The sequence below is a fragment of the Rhipicephalus microplus genome, chromosome 9 (genome assembly GCF_043290135.1).
Source record: "Rhipicephalus microplus isolate Deutch F79 chromosome 9, USDA_Rmic, whole genome shotgun sequence".
Taxonomy (NCBI): Eukaryota; Metazoa; Arthropoda; class Arachnida; order Ixodida; family Ixodidae; genus Rhipicephalus; species Rhipicephalus microplus.
In genome coordinates this window covers 67,730,788-67,746,363 of record NC_134708.1, presented here as the reverse complement: position 1 = coordinate 67,746,363, position 15,576 = coordinate 67,730,788, and the positions used below count along the sequence as shown (strand labels likewise).

Here is a 15,576-nt window from a genome sequence, read left to right as displayed (position 1 = left end):
TTGAGACAGCCAATCGTGTTTCCATACGGGCCTATTGGACTGAACTACGGTGGCCTCGGAGCGGTGAGCACAAATTCATGTTCCTGTTAGCTAAGACGCATGTGGCAGGCCAACGAATTTAGGTAAGCACAGTATAGTGGGGTGTCATATAGCTAATCACAAAAGAAAAAAACACATGATGTTGAAACATTTTAAAATGTGTGCGAGAAACATCGCTGTGTAGTACCAACAGTACAAACCAATGAAAGATTGGCATATTGCCTCGTTTTAAAAAAGATGTCTACTGATTTTCGGACAGCGACTTCATATAGAGACATTATGTGTGTGCCTGTACTACCGAAATTACCTTGCAAATACATTAAACTGACGCTCAATAACAAGTGACTTGTGGACAGAACCACTACTTTCGAAATATCGCATGCTCAAAGCAAGCCAGATTTACTAATTTAAGTTATTTCAGTACATTAAACGCAATAGACTCTATCATTCACTTGATTCTCGTGGTTTCCTGTACGATTTTCGTACTTACGCTAGAAGGACTCCGAAGACTCGAACGATCTACGGACGACAACACTCATCTTTTCAGATACCCATGTTTTTAAACAAACTCGACAGCCTCCTAGATATTAATTGTACAGCTTTTAAGCATGCTCTCAGGATGGTACTGATTGAAAATATTGAATTTTCTTGACAATTGTTCTTTGTCCTCTTTAGTATCTGATGCTTTTTATCTTTGCGTTCTTTTTCTCAGGTTTCCCTGTGTATATTGTTATTTTTGTATATATTTTGCAATAGCGATGAGAAATCACAACTAATGTACAATTAGTATGTAAAACATTACGTTTGTTATGTATGTATTTGCTAACTAGAAATTACACTTTATTACTGTTTTATGTGTTACAGTTTTTGCACTTGAACCTTTTGTATATTTGTATATTCTTGTATTTTTCATCTGTATCCTGCAAAATTAATATGACAGCCTGCCTGCCTCACTGCATTTGGAGCAAAGGCCCTTAGTCAGGGATTTAGCCTTTTACCTTCGCTCCATTTGCTGTACTGGCACAGAAACAAACAAACAAACAAACAAACAAACAAACAAACAAACAAACAAACAAACAAATAAATAAATAAATAAAGAAATAAATAAATAAACAAATGAGTCAATAAAGAAAGAAAGAAGTTATTTTCTTAGAAAGTGGCGGAAATAAAACACCTTAAGTCGCTGTAATATTAACAGCTAAGTAAAGCAAGGGTAATTTGTAATACAAATCTTACATTTTTTATTAGCAGCTCTAAGAGCGAAAAATCATCACTTTTTCTTGGAGTCTCGCTCACAATCTCCCACCCGTGCTTGGAATGAAATGAAGAGGTTGAAGTGTAGCAAATTTATAAAAGGTAACAAAAGATACGCATATGGCTTTAGAAAGCACTTCACTAGATGAACAAATGGAGGTATAACAGATCCTTATAATGTTAAGTACAGGTAAATTTCATAAGCGTTAAAGACAAAACTTGGGAATTATCCGCAAGTGGTATGGAGAAAAGGTGGGCGAGGCCTTCAGCGATTTCCTAATCCATGTGCGGCGATGTTACCTTTCATTGTAATCTTTCAATGTAGGCTGTCACACATAACGTGATGCTTCGTCATAATCCTCATCAGCCTGCTTAACGTCAATAATGTGTTTGTTGCTAAAAATAATATTGAGCGGACTTATGTAGGACGCTTTGCTTAGGTAAGTCATTAAAAGTGCTGATGTTTGACTAGAGGGAATGATATGGTCCCAAGAAAATGAAATGGAGGATTCGATATTCCAAGCAAATGTGAAATTCAAGACACTTCTCTGAGATGCTGGTCTCAGAGAAGACTGACAGTTGGCAGGCGTTTCGGGGGTAGACATTATATTCCTATTCCACTATACTCATTATGCCTCGAAACAGCACATTATTACCAGCAGGATCACAGTCAAAGCAGAAAGGTTCGTTTGCTCTTGCGCGCTGCTGTTTGGAACGATTAAACTGCAGTAATGAGCGAAGGAGGCTGCATTTGGAAACAACGAGAAAGGAATCACTAGGCGGATGTTATCGGGCTAATATAGCAGCTTAGCTTAGTGGATAAGGTAGAGAATTATCAGCATGGAGTTATGGTGATGCCACAAATAAATGCGAAGAAGTGGTAGGAACTCCATAAATGGCCTCGGAAATATCAGTGCAGGTAGCTTTCCGTACTGTTAGAGTGAGTGTGAGGCTTTTATCACTACGAGGTTGAAGCGATGCGAGAACACCTCTTCTTTACCATAAATTTGTCTACCGAGAAAGCGACCAGCGATTCAAGTAGCCACGTGCAAGAAAAACGTTCGAAATGCTAATGTTTCGGGCGGACCATTTTGCCTGCGGCAACAAATGAACGGGTAGCGTTGATGACGCACGCAAATGGGGGTGATTGTGTAAGCCGGTCGTGTATACGCATGCAATGCCGGCTTTCGTAACGTTGGCCATCTCTCAAAAGTACCTAGGCATGGGATGCAAAGGTCTAGTAGAAGTGTAGGCACATAGCACATTTGGGGAAAAAATTGTGAAAATGTTCATAAGCGTTCGTCAGGAAAATTGGAAGTCAGTCTTTAATACTGCCATGACTGTCAGGTATAGGTATTTACTCTAAATCGTGCCACGGATGATGATATTTTATTCCATATAACAAGAATATTCAGAGAATTGTGTCCGCTTTTTTTGAGAATATCTTCAAGAGGCGAGTGCACTGGTTGGTAAAAAGCTAAACCATTCATAATTCGAGAAGATTTAAAGACGACCCACCTTGCTCAGTTTACAGTCAGTCCTTTGCCACTTACGATTATTTTTGCAATTGCAGATAATCGGCCACGAGTTCATGCACGCATTCGACGTACAAAGGATACAGCCAAAAGCAAATCTTCCGCTATGGGTCACACCCGAATTCGTGAAGGAGTACACTAAAAGGGCAGTCTGCTTAAGAGAGTCTCATAGATCAGTTGTAAGTAAATGTGCCACATCGTAGTCTGTTTCTCTGTACATAATGTAGGGAACGAGAAAGAAACAACACCCGTGTTTCGGGCAAACTGTTCTATTCTGCCTTTTTTCTCACTACTTCGCGCTAGCTGCCTGCGTACCAGAGCTTCAGTACCGCTTTTAAAGACGATAGTCTATCTTGGCGACCTTCGCCGCAAAAATTTTAATCTGTCTGTCTGTCTGTCTGTCTGTCTGTACATTCGTCTGTTTGTACACTCTTAACGGCACCGGATACATGAAACGGCCGACCCCACTCGCAGTGCCCATCAATGCTGCTCAAGATTAGCGTTCATACTTGTGCAATCGTCAATTAAAAAGAAATTATTGCGCTTGTCTGGCGCACTATAACAACACGTATATATTCTGCATGTGGGTCGTTTACTAGAAAATGCATACATAAGTAATTTTAAGGACCGTAGCACTTATCACGCTTCGCTGACCATGCGACGCTTGCACGAAAAGGTCAGTGTTTCCAACGCTTTGCTAAGACGAGACGGTGGTGGCCCCTACCCATCGCTGTGCGTTCTACACCTTATCACATCCGAGACAGGCGCGTACACCCGTCTCAGAGCCACGCGCTTCGTTTTATAAGGGAACTGCCAGATGGCGCTCCTGTCTCACGTGTGACGTAACTTGATGCGCTTGTTCGTCTACACCGCACGGTCGAGGCTCTCTAACGCAGCGCCTCCAGAATACCATTCATCGATTTTTTTTTGTGCAGAACATCAAATAAGTGTTTCGTTCCCTCTCTCCTCATGCAAGACTATAATCTTTTGACGGCATGTTCAGATTAGTATGCAGATATGGGGCCACGTTTTTGTCATTGAACTCAGCCATGACTTGGAGCGTGCGGTCATGTCCCCGGGGGGGGGGGGGTGACACTGACTTCTTCTTTGGGGCCGAACTTGGCCGTGCTTGAAGTTTGCCCAAAAATTTTTCGAAGAGGGTTCTGGTGGCTGACGCTGGCTGTGTCGCCGTGTTCGTTAACTATGTCGCTGTGAACGCTGGCGTCTGGTATGAACCTTGTCTTGCAGTGACCTACAACATTGATCATGCTGCTTCACTGCTTTGAGATCTGCCAGTGCTTTTCGACAGGCGGCATGAACTGTGTCGCTACAGTCGGTTACTTCTATGCAATGCCTCGTGAAAGCTTGCCGACGGTATTTCTGGCGGGCGTGTTTAACTGTTTCCGGATCGCCGCAGGTTCAGTTGTCGTTCGTTTCACCCTAGTTTTACTAACATGGATGGACAAGGCGCATTCGCAATTGTTGAATTTCGCATTGTGCTGAGTTTACCACGCTGTTCGTGAAGTGACAAGCTGCGGCAGTCTGATCTCCCACACGGTATTCAGGAAGCGTTGACGAGTATCTGAGCTGATGATCGATGCACCTCATGCTCTTGCGGCCGCTCTGGTGTCGGCCCCGAGATGCTCAATGTGTTGGTCCTCGACAAAGTTCTGCAAATATTGGAGCCATATAACTCAGAATTATTTTGACCAGCATAGTACGCAGGCTTCACCACGAAATTTCTGATGACCCTGAGCACAGAGTTCCCAAATATCAAACGTCCACGTGCTAGCCTTGCAATGAATGCCGTGGCGGCCGGGCATATGGGTCCGCCTGGTAAAGAACCATCTTGTCAGCATCACCGGATACACCTGCATTGTGCACTGGTAGGCCACCAATCGTATTACCAGCATCAATGGACTGATACGGGTGCGTTGTTAGGGCGTTTTGTATGAGACGTGCTGGCTTTGAGTGCCCGAGCGATGACAAGTATAGGGAAGCTGTCCCGATGTATGTGGATGGGAACCACACTCACCCACTGGCAGGGATCTTCTGGCGTTGGTGAACGAGGCAGAGTTTGAGCACATCTTCAGCACGGGCTTTGCACGAGGTTCGGCTGCGCAGGTGCCTGAAAGTGAGCTGCAGTTCACAGTTCGGCCTTGTGGAGATGCCCTTCACGAGCTTCAACTTTAGTAAAAGAAGTGTCAATTTCGTTGGTGGCGTCATACGGAATAGGACAGAAAGCAACCATCAGATCTCCACACTATTCCGACTACGATTGTCGCCTAATGCCGTCGTAGATATGCCATGCCTTGGGCGAGCCTCGGAGATGTTGTATGGCGACGAACCCTTTGCTGTCGTCAAACCAGGCGTGACAAGAGTCGAGTGAATAGACCCCTTTGAGCCATGCGTCGGCGTCTTTCTGAAAAGATGGAATTCCGTAAACTTCGAAAGAGCCTGAAGTATTAAGATGGAAAGCAAAAAACGGGAGAGTGCGGACGTCAGCGCAGCTGGCCTGAGAGCTGCATGAGGGCACCCCGAAGCTCTCTGCGTTGCGTGGATAAGCAGTCCTCTAGGTCGTTTAAGGCATCTACGTCAATAATAGTGTCTGTGACGCTCAACGCCGACAGGATGGCAGGAAATATCACATAAATTGACTATGAGATTGTGTTGACCATGTGACACGGAGTGGCGCGATTGTACGCTACAGGTGCGCGGCACTATCTGATGATTCGCGTGATGCGATAGTTCTGCTTCTGGTAGCGAGTAGTTCGTTAGGGAGAGCTTGAACAGCACCAATCAGTGATACTAATGAAGGCCTCAGCAAGGGGTTTTCGTTACGGGAAGTGTGAGAAGTGTCGATAGCCAGCAGGAGTATGCTCTCTGCCTTGGTGACGCCCTGTTACCCCAAGGAAGCCCGCATGGCGTCCCTTGAATGATTCCGCGTTGTAAGAGTCTTAGGCATGAGATCTGTGTCGCGGAAAGCTTACGTGACGTTTCCATACGAAAGGACCTTGTGCGCATTCTCATAAGGAGGTGGTGGCAAGGTCGTATCCTGGAACCACCGAAGAGACCTTGACGCCGTCTGCGGTTGATTCGGTGGGTAGCTGGAGCAGTGGTCTGGTCGTGAAGTCAATGGTCCAGGAAGCGTGGAGGGCTTTCCTAATGAAGAGACTCGCTCTGTCGACGGCCCACGAGGATGTGTGCAGCTTGCTCCAGTCGCGAGGTTTAGTTGTCGGGCTGCGCCATTGTGATGATCGAGAGAGAGACAACACCCGTGTTTCGGGCAAGCTTTTGATTCTATTCTGCCTCTTCGGCCTTCACTTATACCCGCGTGCCAGAACCTCAGCAGTGCAGTTCGTCTTTCGAGAATATATATATATATATATATATATATATATATATATATATATTGTCACGGATGTGATGGGTTTATTTACACTGAAAATGCCAGCGCTCAACCGTCACTGCCGAATCTCCAACGCTCGAGAGCGTCCTACCTCTTCTTCTTTCTCGCTCTTTCAGTCCGCGTTACATCTCCCTCCGGGCAAGACGAAGCTCACCGAGCGAGTAGAAGTGATCGGTTGTTGTAGGTCTTCAATCGGGCAATGTGCATAATTTGCGACTTACGCGAACGCCGGTTCTGAGCTGCCACTTTCGCTACAACGTAAGTGACGTCACTCAAGCACTGAGTAATGACGAATGGTCTTGAGTACTTGGAAAGAAGCTTCTGGCAAAGCCCCTTCTTTTGAATGGGCGTCCACAGCCAGACAAAATCACCCGTAGCGAAGGTCACAGGCGGGTGTTTTGCGTCGTAACGGTTTTTCGTGTGAGCATGGGCGGAGAGAGTGTGGACGAGCCCAGAAAGTCGTTGAGCTTCTTCGGCGCGACACAAAATCTGCGCAACACTGGCGTTTTCGTTTGTCAAAAAAGGAAGTATCGTGTCAAGGAAACTTTGTGGATGACGAGCATACAGAAGAAAAAAAGGCGTATAACCTGTGACTTCGTGTTTTGTGGTATTAAAGGCGTATGTAACAAAAGGTAACACCGCATCCTAGTACTTGTGATCCACTGCAACGTACATTCAAAGCATGAGCATGTTGATGAAGATATGGTTGGCGCGCTTAGTGAGGCCATTGGTTTGAGGGTGGTATGGTAGGGTGGTATAGCATGCCGATACTGGTACTAACAAAGCCGTAGCAACTCTTCGGCAACGTCAGCGGTAAACTTCCAGTCGCGATCATTTATCACCACACGAGGGGCTCCTTGACGGAGTATAATCTAGTGCAGAAGAAACCATGACATATCAGATGATGTTGCTGAAGCAACTGCCATTGTTTCAGTATACCGCGTCAGGTATTCTACGCACACAATAACCCAGTGGCGGCCTGTGGTAGACTTAGGGAAAGGGCCCAGTAACTATATGCCGACTTTTTCGTATGGTTTCTCGGTCGCTAAACCGGTTGCAAATGGCCGGCCGATGGCGTGGCAAGTTGTTTGTGGCGTTGGCAGACATCACAACTTGTGATGTATTGCTTGGTGGTCTTCCGGAGTTGAGGCTAGTAAAAACGTTGTCAAATACGGTGAAGCGTTTGGGCAAATGCAAGGTGCCCAGACGTGATGTCATCGTGCATGGCTTGGAATACCGCAAGACGCAGGTATTCTGGCATGACGAGGAGTAGTGTGGAACCATGGCTGGAGTAATTCTTGCGTATAGTAGGGCGTCATGAATCACGAATGGCGTGGCCCATTTGGAGCTATGAGCCACATCGATAATTCGTTTCAGCGTAGGGTCACGCTGTTGCTTTTTACGAAAGACGTCCAAATTTGGGAAGTTTGAGGAGACTGCAGCCAGGTAGTTATCGAAAACATAATCATCATGCACAGTCGAAGATGGAAGACCAGGTAAGCAGTCGGCATCTGCGTGACATCGACCGCTCTTATAGGTCACAGAATAATTATATTATTGAAGCCGTAAGGCCCAACGAGCCAACTGACCAGCTGTGTCACGTAGCCCGACAATCAAACAAAGCGAATGATGATTTGTGACAATCTTGAATACCGGCCGAACAAATAGGGTCGGAACTTTTGGAAGACGAAAGTGATCGCAAGAAATTCCAGTTCGGTGACCATATAATTCCTCTCCGTCTTAGTCAAAGTACGACTGGCATACGCCACGACGTGCTGGCGGCTGTCGTGATACTGAACTAGCACGGCACCAACACCGATACCACTAGCATCTGTGTGCAGTTCCGTGAGTGCCTCCGGGTCGAAATGGCGCAAGAGGGGCCCGGAAGTAAGCAAATACTTGAACTGCTCGAAAGCAGCCTCACACTTAACGGTCCAACGGAATGGGGCGTTTTTGTGGAGCAACTCTGTCAGAGAATGAGCAAGCTGGGCGAAGTCTTCTATAAACCTGCGAAAGTAAGAACACAGGCCCACGAAGCTACGCAGATTCATCACAGACGCTGGTTGCTTGAAGTCTCGAACAGCATTGATCTTTTGCGCGTCTTGTCGTATACCGTCCCTGTCGACTAGATAACTGAGCACAAAGGCTTGAAGCTAACCAAAATGACAGTTCTTTGCGTTTAAAACGAGACCAGCTTGTTTGAAGCAATCTAGAACAACGCTTAGCCGATGGTTGTGCTCATGGAATGTCTTACCAAAATAATTACATCATGGAGATAACAAATACACGTCTCCCTTGTGAGACCGTGAAGGATGGAGTCCATGAATCGATCGAACGTAGCTGGGGCTTTACATAAACCAAACGACATAACGTTAAATTTAAATAACCCATCAGGCGTGACAAAAGCAGTCTTCTCTCTGTCAGACGGATGCATTGGTATCTGCCAGTATTCAGACCTTAGGTCGACGTACGAAAAGTATGCGGCCGAATGCACGCAATCAACAGCATAATCGTTGCGTGGAAGCAGATATACGTCTTTCTTTGTGACGGCGTTGAGACGGTGGTAGTCGACACAAAATGGCCAAGAGTTGTCTTTCTTTTTTACCTATATAACAGGAGCTGCCCAGGAACTGCAGACTCTTAAATAACACCTTTCTGCAGCATCTCGTTGACCTGGTCGGCGATCACTTTCCTATCTGACGGGGATACGCGATAGGGTTTCTGGCGTAACGGTGTAGCATCTCCCGTGTTGATGCGGTGGTGCATACGGGGTTCGGCCCACATAAAACAACGCTTGTATCGAGCGAAATCAGACTTTCCCGTGGCGTGTAAGCACCTCGTCGAGGACATCCTACTCGGAAGAAAGCAACGACTTATTGATCATGCGTTTCATCTCAGCTGAGTAGTTAGGCGCAGTCTGACTGATGGCTGGAGACTCTGAGACCATTCTGACGTCAACTGTGGCCTGCTCCTCAAATGTTCCCATTTAAAATCCAGCTGGTGGGACAACAGGCTCTGATAATGCGTTGAGCGCCCACAAACAAGCATGCCCGTCGGTGGATGTAAGGACAGATTATGGGACCAGCACATTCTTCTTGATAACGTTTGTATGATCGGGCTCAACGAGTCCAGTGCAGGGTCCTGAGCGGACTTGAGAAGAGCATACGGGAACTAGCATTGCTGTCCGACCAGGATTCGTCACATCTTCAGGCAACGAAAGTGCATCGATGTGGAGAGTTGGAAAATCGCCAACTATGGCAGCGGGCAACGTACTGTGTAGAAGAATCTGTCCGGTTCCACTGTCAAGCGTAGCGCCGCATTCATGAAGGAGGTCTATCCCTAAAATGACGTCATGATTTGCGCGAGCCAGTACAGTGAATTCAACTCAGAAGTTTTGTCCACCAATCGTGAGTACAACTGAGCAAATACCAACAGGGAATACTGCTTCGCCTCCAACTCCACGAAAGTTTCTTTACGATCCCACGCAAACACTACTTTGTTGCCCAAAAAACGATGCTTTAAACGAAGACTCGTAGCTGAAATAGCAGCACCAGTGTCTACCCCGTCTATACACACATGTACTTTTTTCATCAACATCACAACAGAAGGAGAAATTGACGAAACTGACCATCCCGCGACCGCACCTCCATCGGCCGCACCAGCTAGTTTCCCAGCTGATGCGGGGAAGGCGACCGACGACGCGGAGACGGCGACCGGCGGGAACGTTTTGGAGGTGGCGTCAGGCTTCGCTCGGAGGCGGGGGACTCGCTGCGAAATTCGTTAGGCCATTACTGTCGCGGACGGTGGTCGGCTGAGTGAGCGGTCCAGGTTTCATGCATACAAGGCGGGTACGTCGAAAAACGGGGCGGCGCTGGTGGTTGGCTGGGACAGAAGCGTGAAATATTCCCTGGGAGACCACATGTGTAGCAAACGGGGACTTGTCGGCTTACATTAGCAGCAGCAGAGGTGGCAGAAGTTCGCAAAGACAGGTCGTGCTCTGCAGAAACATTTCATGATGACGCATAGTAATTTTCTGGTATAGGCCTGGTTGACAATGGTCGGAGGTCTGCAGTGGCACGCGAGATGATGACATCTGGTGGAGGCCATGATCCGTCGGGGAAAATGAAAGCCGAGGGGTGAAATCTTCTGTTTCTGTGCGCAGTCGGTTTTCGACATGGCGCTCTCGCATCCAGTAGGGAACGCGGCGAACGAGCGTTGGTGGTGAGCATCACCTGCTTGAAGCCGTACGAGCTCTTTTTGAACTACCCGACGTACGAGGAAGGGAATGTCTTCGCAGGCGGCGACGTCCATATCACTGGGAACATTGTCCAAGCGCCTGAACTTGGGTAAAATTCTCCGGGTCTTCAACGCCTTGAATGCGCGACACTGCTGCCTGAACATAAAAGGAGTGTTCAAGTTCTCTTTCAATATGGGAAAACTGGACACGTCCTCGGCTATGCCTTTTAACAAATGACAGACCTTGTCTTCGTCAGACATATTGGCGTTGACAATCCGGCAGAGCTTCAATACCTCTTCAACGTAGGTTGTGCATGTGTCGCCGGGAAACTGAGCTTTACGTGACAGTGTTTGCTTAGCTTTCTTTTTTATAGAACTCATGTCCTCAAAGCAGGCCTTCAGCTCCTGAACAAATATACCCTAAGTATTGAAGAAATGTTCATGGTTCTCAAATCAAAGCAAAGTGGTCCCGGAAAGGAAGAATACTTCGTTCACGAGCTTCACCGGCGCGCCCCAGTCGTAGTAGTGGCTTACTCTGTCGTAGTGTTTTAGCCAAGCATCCACGTCTTCATCAGTTTTACTTGAGAATATTAGTGGTTCAGGCGCCCAGTAGTCTGGTTGTCGAGGTCCACGGCAACCTTGTTCTATGTCAGTGGCACTGGCAGATGCAGCAGCATAGTACGTCAACAGGATTGCTGTGTCGTCGTTCATGCTGATGTTGTCCGGGGGTAGGCCAGCTAAGCGTCTGCTTCTTCGAAGACTTTCTGCTGCGGGATACATGACGGTGAATTCTCCAGCACCGCTCCACCAAAGCTGTTAAGGATGTGATGGGTTTATTTACTCTCAAAATGCCAGCACTCAACCATCGCTGCCGAATCATCATCAATATATATATATATATATCCCAGGAGAGACGTGCACGATCTATATCGAGGCAATCTTGAAGCTCTGCAAGATTGTCTACCCTTCTATGTCAGAGGAAGACAAAGTTGCCCGCCTTTCCAAGGGCATTGCCGAGGACGTGTATCAGTTCCTCCTCAGCAAAGAATGCCTTGCTACGGTGACCGACGTCATAAGCCACTGTCGCACATTCAAGACCTTGAACATGCGACGTATCACCCCCAAGTTCGGTCGCCTATCGAATGTAACCACCGTGGCAAGTGTTGACAAATACATGCCGGTTGATCTCGCGTCGACAATACGCCAGATCTTTCGAGAAGAGCTCACTCGACACGCATGCCCGACGCCGTACGAGCCTACACCCGCACCGCCTCCTTCTCGCCCTTCCGTGTCAATTGCTGCAGCAGGCAACGATGACTGCAACTACAGGCCACCCTCACCACCAAAGTCACAGCGCAATAGCTACCCGCTGCCGAGGTACGAAGACCACTTTAGTTACCCCCATCAGCCAGCCAACACCTATTACGACCGGAACGAAGATGCACCCGTAGCACCACCACGTCGGCGCAATGCCTTCCAGGAGTACAACGCATATCGCCAAGCCCCTGTGTGCTACCGTTGCGGTATCGCCGGGCATATAGCTCGGTTCTGTCATCGACATAGAGAGCCAACATCTCGATATGGTTCCCCATCAGAGTTTCCGCCAGCGGGCACTGGTCGCAACAACAGTCATTGGCTCGCCTATTCCAGGAGTACCTCACGGCGGGGAAATCACCGTGGCAGTTCTCCTGCTTCTGACTGTAGTTTGACGCCTCCATCTGGCCGACTGCATCGTTCTCCTTCGCCGGGACGACGCCTGTCATCACCGCCGCCGCGAGGAAACTAGCCAACGCGACCGATGGAGGTGAGGTCGCACAACGAGATTTGCCTCAGATGCCTCCGCCAGTTATAATGTCCAAGAACAAGATACGTGTGGAAATAGATGGCTTTTGTACAAGTGCTTTGGTGGACACTAGTGCTACGATGTAACTATCGAAGCCACATTCACACATTTATCTTTATTTTGTCAATTTCAAAGGCCTCAATGATTGCACGTGTAGTTCTGTCACGGGCTCTAAAGAGAATACGGGTGTTTTAAAACACAGGGACACAACCACATCTCTGACAGTGAAAGGCCAAATGACCAGATATAGCTTTTTCCATGTTGTATTTATGTTCCCTAAGTCTTTCGTTCACACACCTTCCAGTTTGGTCAATGTACACGCATTCACGAGTGCCATAGACAACACCTCGACAACAATCCACAAATTTTTCCCGGTGCTTGATCTTACACCCCCGTTTCCCGCAGCAGTCTGCGTTAACATTTTTGCACATTTATTGCGACCGTTCTGGAGCAGAAAAAACTACATTCGCACCAGCAGTTCTCGCTATTCTTCGCGAGTTGTGCGAACATGCATGTAGGGCATTCTAGCAACATTTGTTGCCTTAGTGACGGCTGCCTGGTCTGTGACGTTTGCCCTTCCTCTCTTGCTCCTATTGCCCGCGACGGCGGTTAACAGGCGCATGGGATAACCAGAATTCAATAAACGCTTAGCTTGAGCCCACAAGCTCACATCAAGCTTGTGGTGGCACTACTTCACCAGTGAATTTTGGAAACAGGAATTTATCACCACACGCTTTACCAATTTTGAGTGAGCGGACGTGAACAGAGTAACCTGTTTATTTCCGCGCGGTTCATAGCTCCAGGATACTCCTGCTGGCAAAAGATACAGCCCAAGATCAATGAATATTATGAAATTGTCATTTGGTACTTCAAGCATCAGGACCAGGGGAGATAACACTGTCAAGAACATGATTACAGTGTCTGTCACAACCGCGTTAGAATTGTTATGATCATTATTGGCAACGATCAGATTGTCGCCTACGAATTTAAAAGCAACAATCACATCGGTGTGCTTCACACGCTCGTCAAGGACCTCATTACGTTTTGCTAAAAATAGGTCGCTCAAGCACGGGGCTATGCAGGAACCTATACATATCGCGTTTTTTTGCTTCACAGAGTTCCCAATTCACTTCGCCTAAATCAATTTAGGATAAAAAAAGGAGCTATAAAAACTGTTCATTTGACACACCAGCAGTGATTTTGAAATCAAACCGTTCCTACTCTGTCGATACCTTCCGATGCACACGTCATCAACTAGGCCTGAAGGAGGGTGTAATAAAGATCTTTTACATCGATTGAAAATGCTAGAAGATTCTTGTTTTCTTTGCCTGCAAAAAATCTTGCACTTTTTCTGACTTTTTCACCAAGAATGGGTCGTCAAGAGATATCGAGTTCAAATTTGTTTATAGAAAGACCGTAATGCATTTTTGCCAGGATTCATTCTCCGAGAGGATTACTCGGAAAGGGCTGTCAACATTATGCGTTTTCGCCGTGAAAAATATATATCGATCCACTTTTTTGTATTCTCGATCGACTTAACCAGGCCTTCAAGATTAAAGCTTTTGCATAGCTAGCATAGCTAGGCTAGCTAGCAAAGCAATGCATAGCATAGCTTTTTCATAGATTAAAGCTTTTGCATAGCTTTTTTTCGCATAAAAAATTGTGAATTGTGGTCGCGGTGTTCTCTATGGCACCCCTTTGACTTGTGATTGCGTGTACATTGGCCAATCTGAAAGGTGCGTGAACGAAAGACTTAGAGAACACAAATACAACGTACAAAAAGCTATATCTGGTCATTTGGCTCTTCACTGTCAGAGGTGTGGTTGTGTCCCAGTGTTTTCAAACACCCGTATTTTCTTTGGAACCCGTGACAGAACAATACGTGAAATATTTGAAGCCTCCTTCGAAATGGACAAAATGAAGGATAAATGTGTGAGTGTGGCTTCGATAGCTTTGTCCGCTAAAGGAAAGAAGTATCTAGAATCTTCACTTTGATGTTGGCGAGTTCAGATTGTCGCGATCGATGATGATGCGTGCATGGGGCGTGCTGTATCTTAACATGATATGTTCCAGGTTTTATCGGTCCACTGTTACTGTATATATAGCATGTGTGATCGCAAATAAAACAATAGTTGCAAGTTAGCGCTGTGTGTGCGTGCGTCTCTATTTTTGTGTCCTTGTCGTGATGCGCTATACCCTTATATATGATGAACCCCAACAAACTAGCCCAGCAACATGTCTTAGCTATGAGACAGTAATGCCAAGGAAAGTATAGGGGAAGTCAATAGACTGAACTGTTGTGTAAATCTTAAGAAAGAAAAGTGGGCGGAAAGATAACTTGCTTTATTACAAGAAGCGACGGAGACAAAGCTGAGGTGGTATCACCCTATGCAATATCACCGCGTATCATGTTCTAATCAACAAGCTAAGGCGGTAGAAGAAGTACAATAAATAGCATGGTACAACAAGCAACACGTGTAAAATTTTAAATTTGGTTCCAAAACCCACGTAAAACGAAGAGAATGCAACGGAAGTATTTATTTGAATTGTACTTGTTTATAAGAGCTGTTGAAATCTTTCAGCTGTAGTTTGTAGGAACATATTACGTTAATCGCTCATTTCATGAGATTGCATTTACTTCCAGCTATCCATCAGTGGCGAGGAGCCGAAATTGAACCACACACTGGACTCTGAAAACCTGGCTGACCTTGTAGGAACCACAGTTGCGTACTCCGCCTACTCTGCGTTGCCACAAAAATACAAGGACGTCGGACTGGCCGGTTTCGACATGTCAACCGACCGCCTATTCTTCGTCAACAACTGCGCGAAGTGGTGTGCTCAGAACAGCGTCGCTAACGGTCCCTACGCACCACAACGATCCCGGTGCATTGTGCCCCTGATGAACATGCCCGCGTTTTCAAGTGCATTCGGCTGTGCGGCAGGGACGCCCATGAACCCACGGAAGAAGTGCACATTTTGGTAGCAAAGATGGAGCGGCATTTTCGGACTACACTACTGTTAAAACAGTGGTTTTTCCTGTTTTCACATTCGTCGGAAGCAAACTCGAATATCACCCAAATATGTAACAAAGCCATCCACATATGAACACCAACTGCGGTAGCAATCGAAAACGTAAAACCAATGCAGGAAACTGTGGTTATATAAGCGTGAAAGTCAACACATGCTAGCTGTCCTGTTTTTGTAGACCATTTCTCCAACTCACTAAACTTTGCTTAGATAATTCAAATGGCTCAATACGG

The 15,576-nt window shown here is 46.5% G+C and overlaps 1 protein-coding gene across 1 annotated transcript; it reads left to right on the top strand.

Moving 5' to 3' along the window:
* Nucleotides 1-11,443: 11,443 nt before the first annotated feature.
* LOC142772291 (membrane metallo-endopeptidase-like 1) lies at nt 11,444-15,299 on the top strand. Its single transcript, XM_075874488.1, has 2 exons — nt 11,444-11,533; nt 14,961-15,299. The coding sequence occupies exons 1-2, from the start codon at nt 11,444-11,446 to the stop codon at nt 15,297-15,299; spliced, it is 429 nt and encodes a 142-aa protein (XP_075730603.1).
* The last annotated feature ends 277 nt before the right edge of the window (nt 15,300-15,576 follow it).

Bases quoted from the DNA above. Each gene is read 5' to 3' on its own strand.
- LOC142772291 (XM_075874488.1), top strand. From the start codon at position 11,444: ATGTCAGAGGAAGACAAAGTTGCCCGCCTTTCCAAGGGCATTGCCGAG. The intron at 11,534-14,960 runs GTGACCGACGTC...ATTTACTTCCAG, and splicing joins GCAAAGAATGCCTTGCTACG to CTATCCATCAGTGGCGAGGA.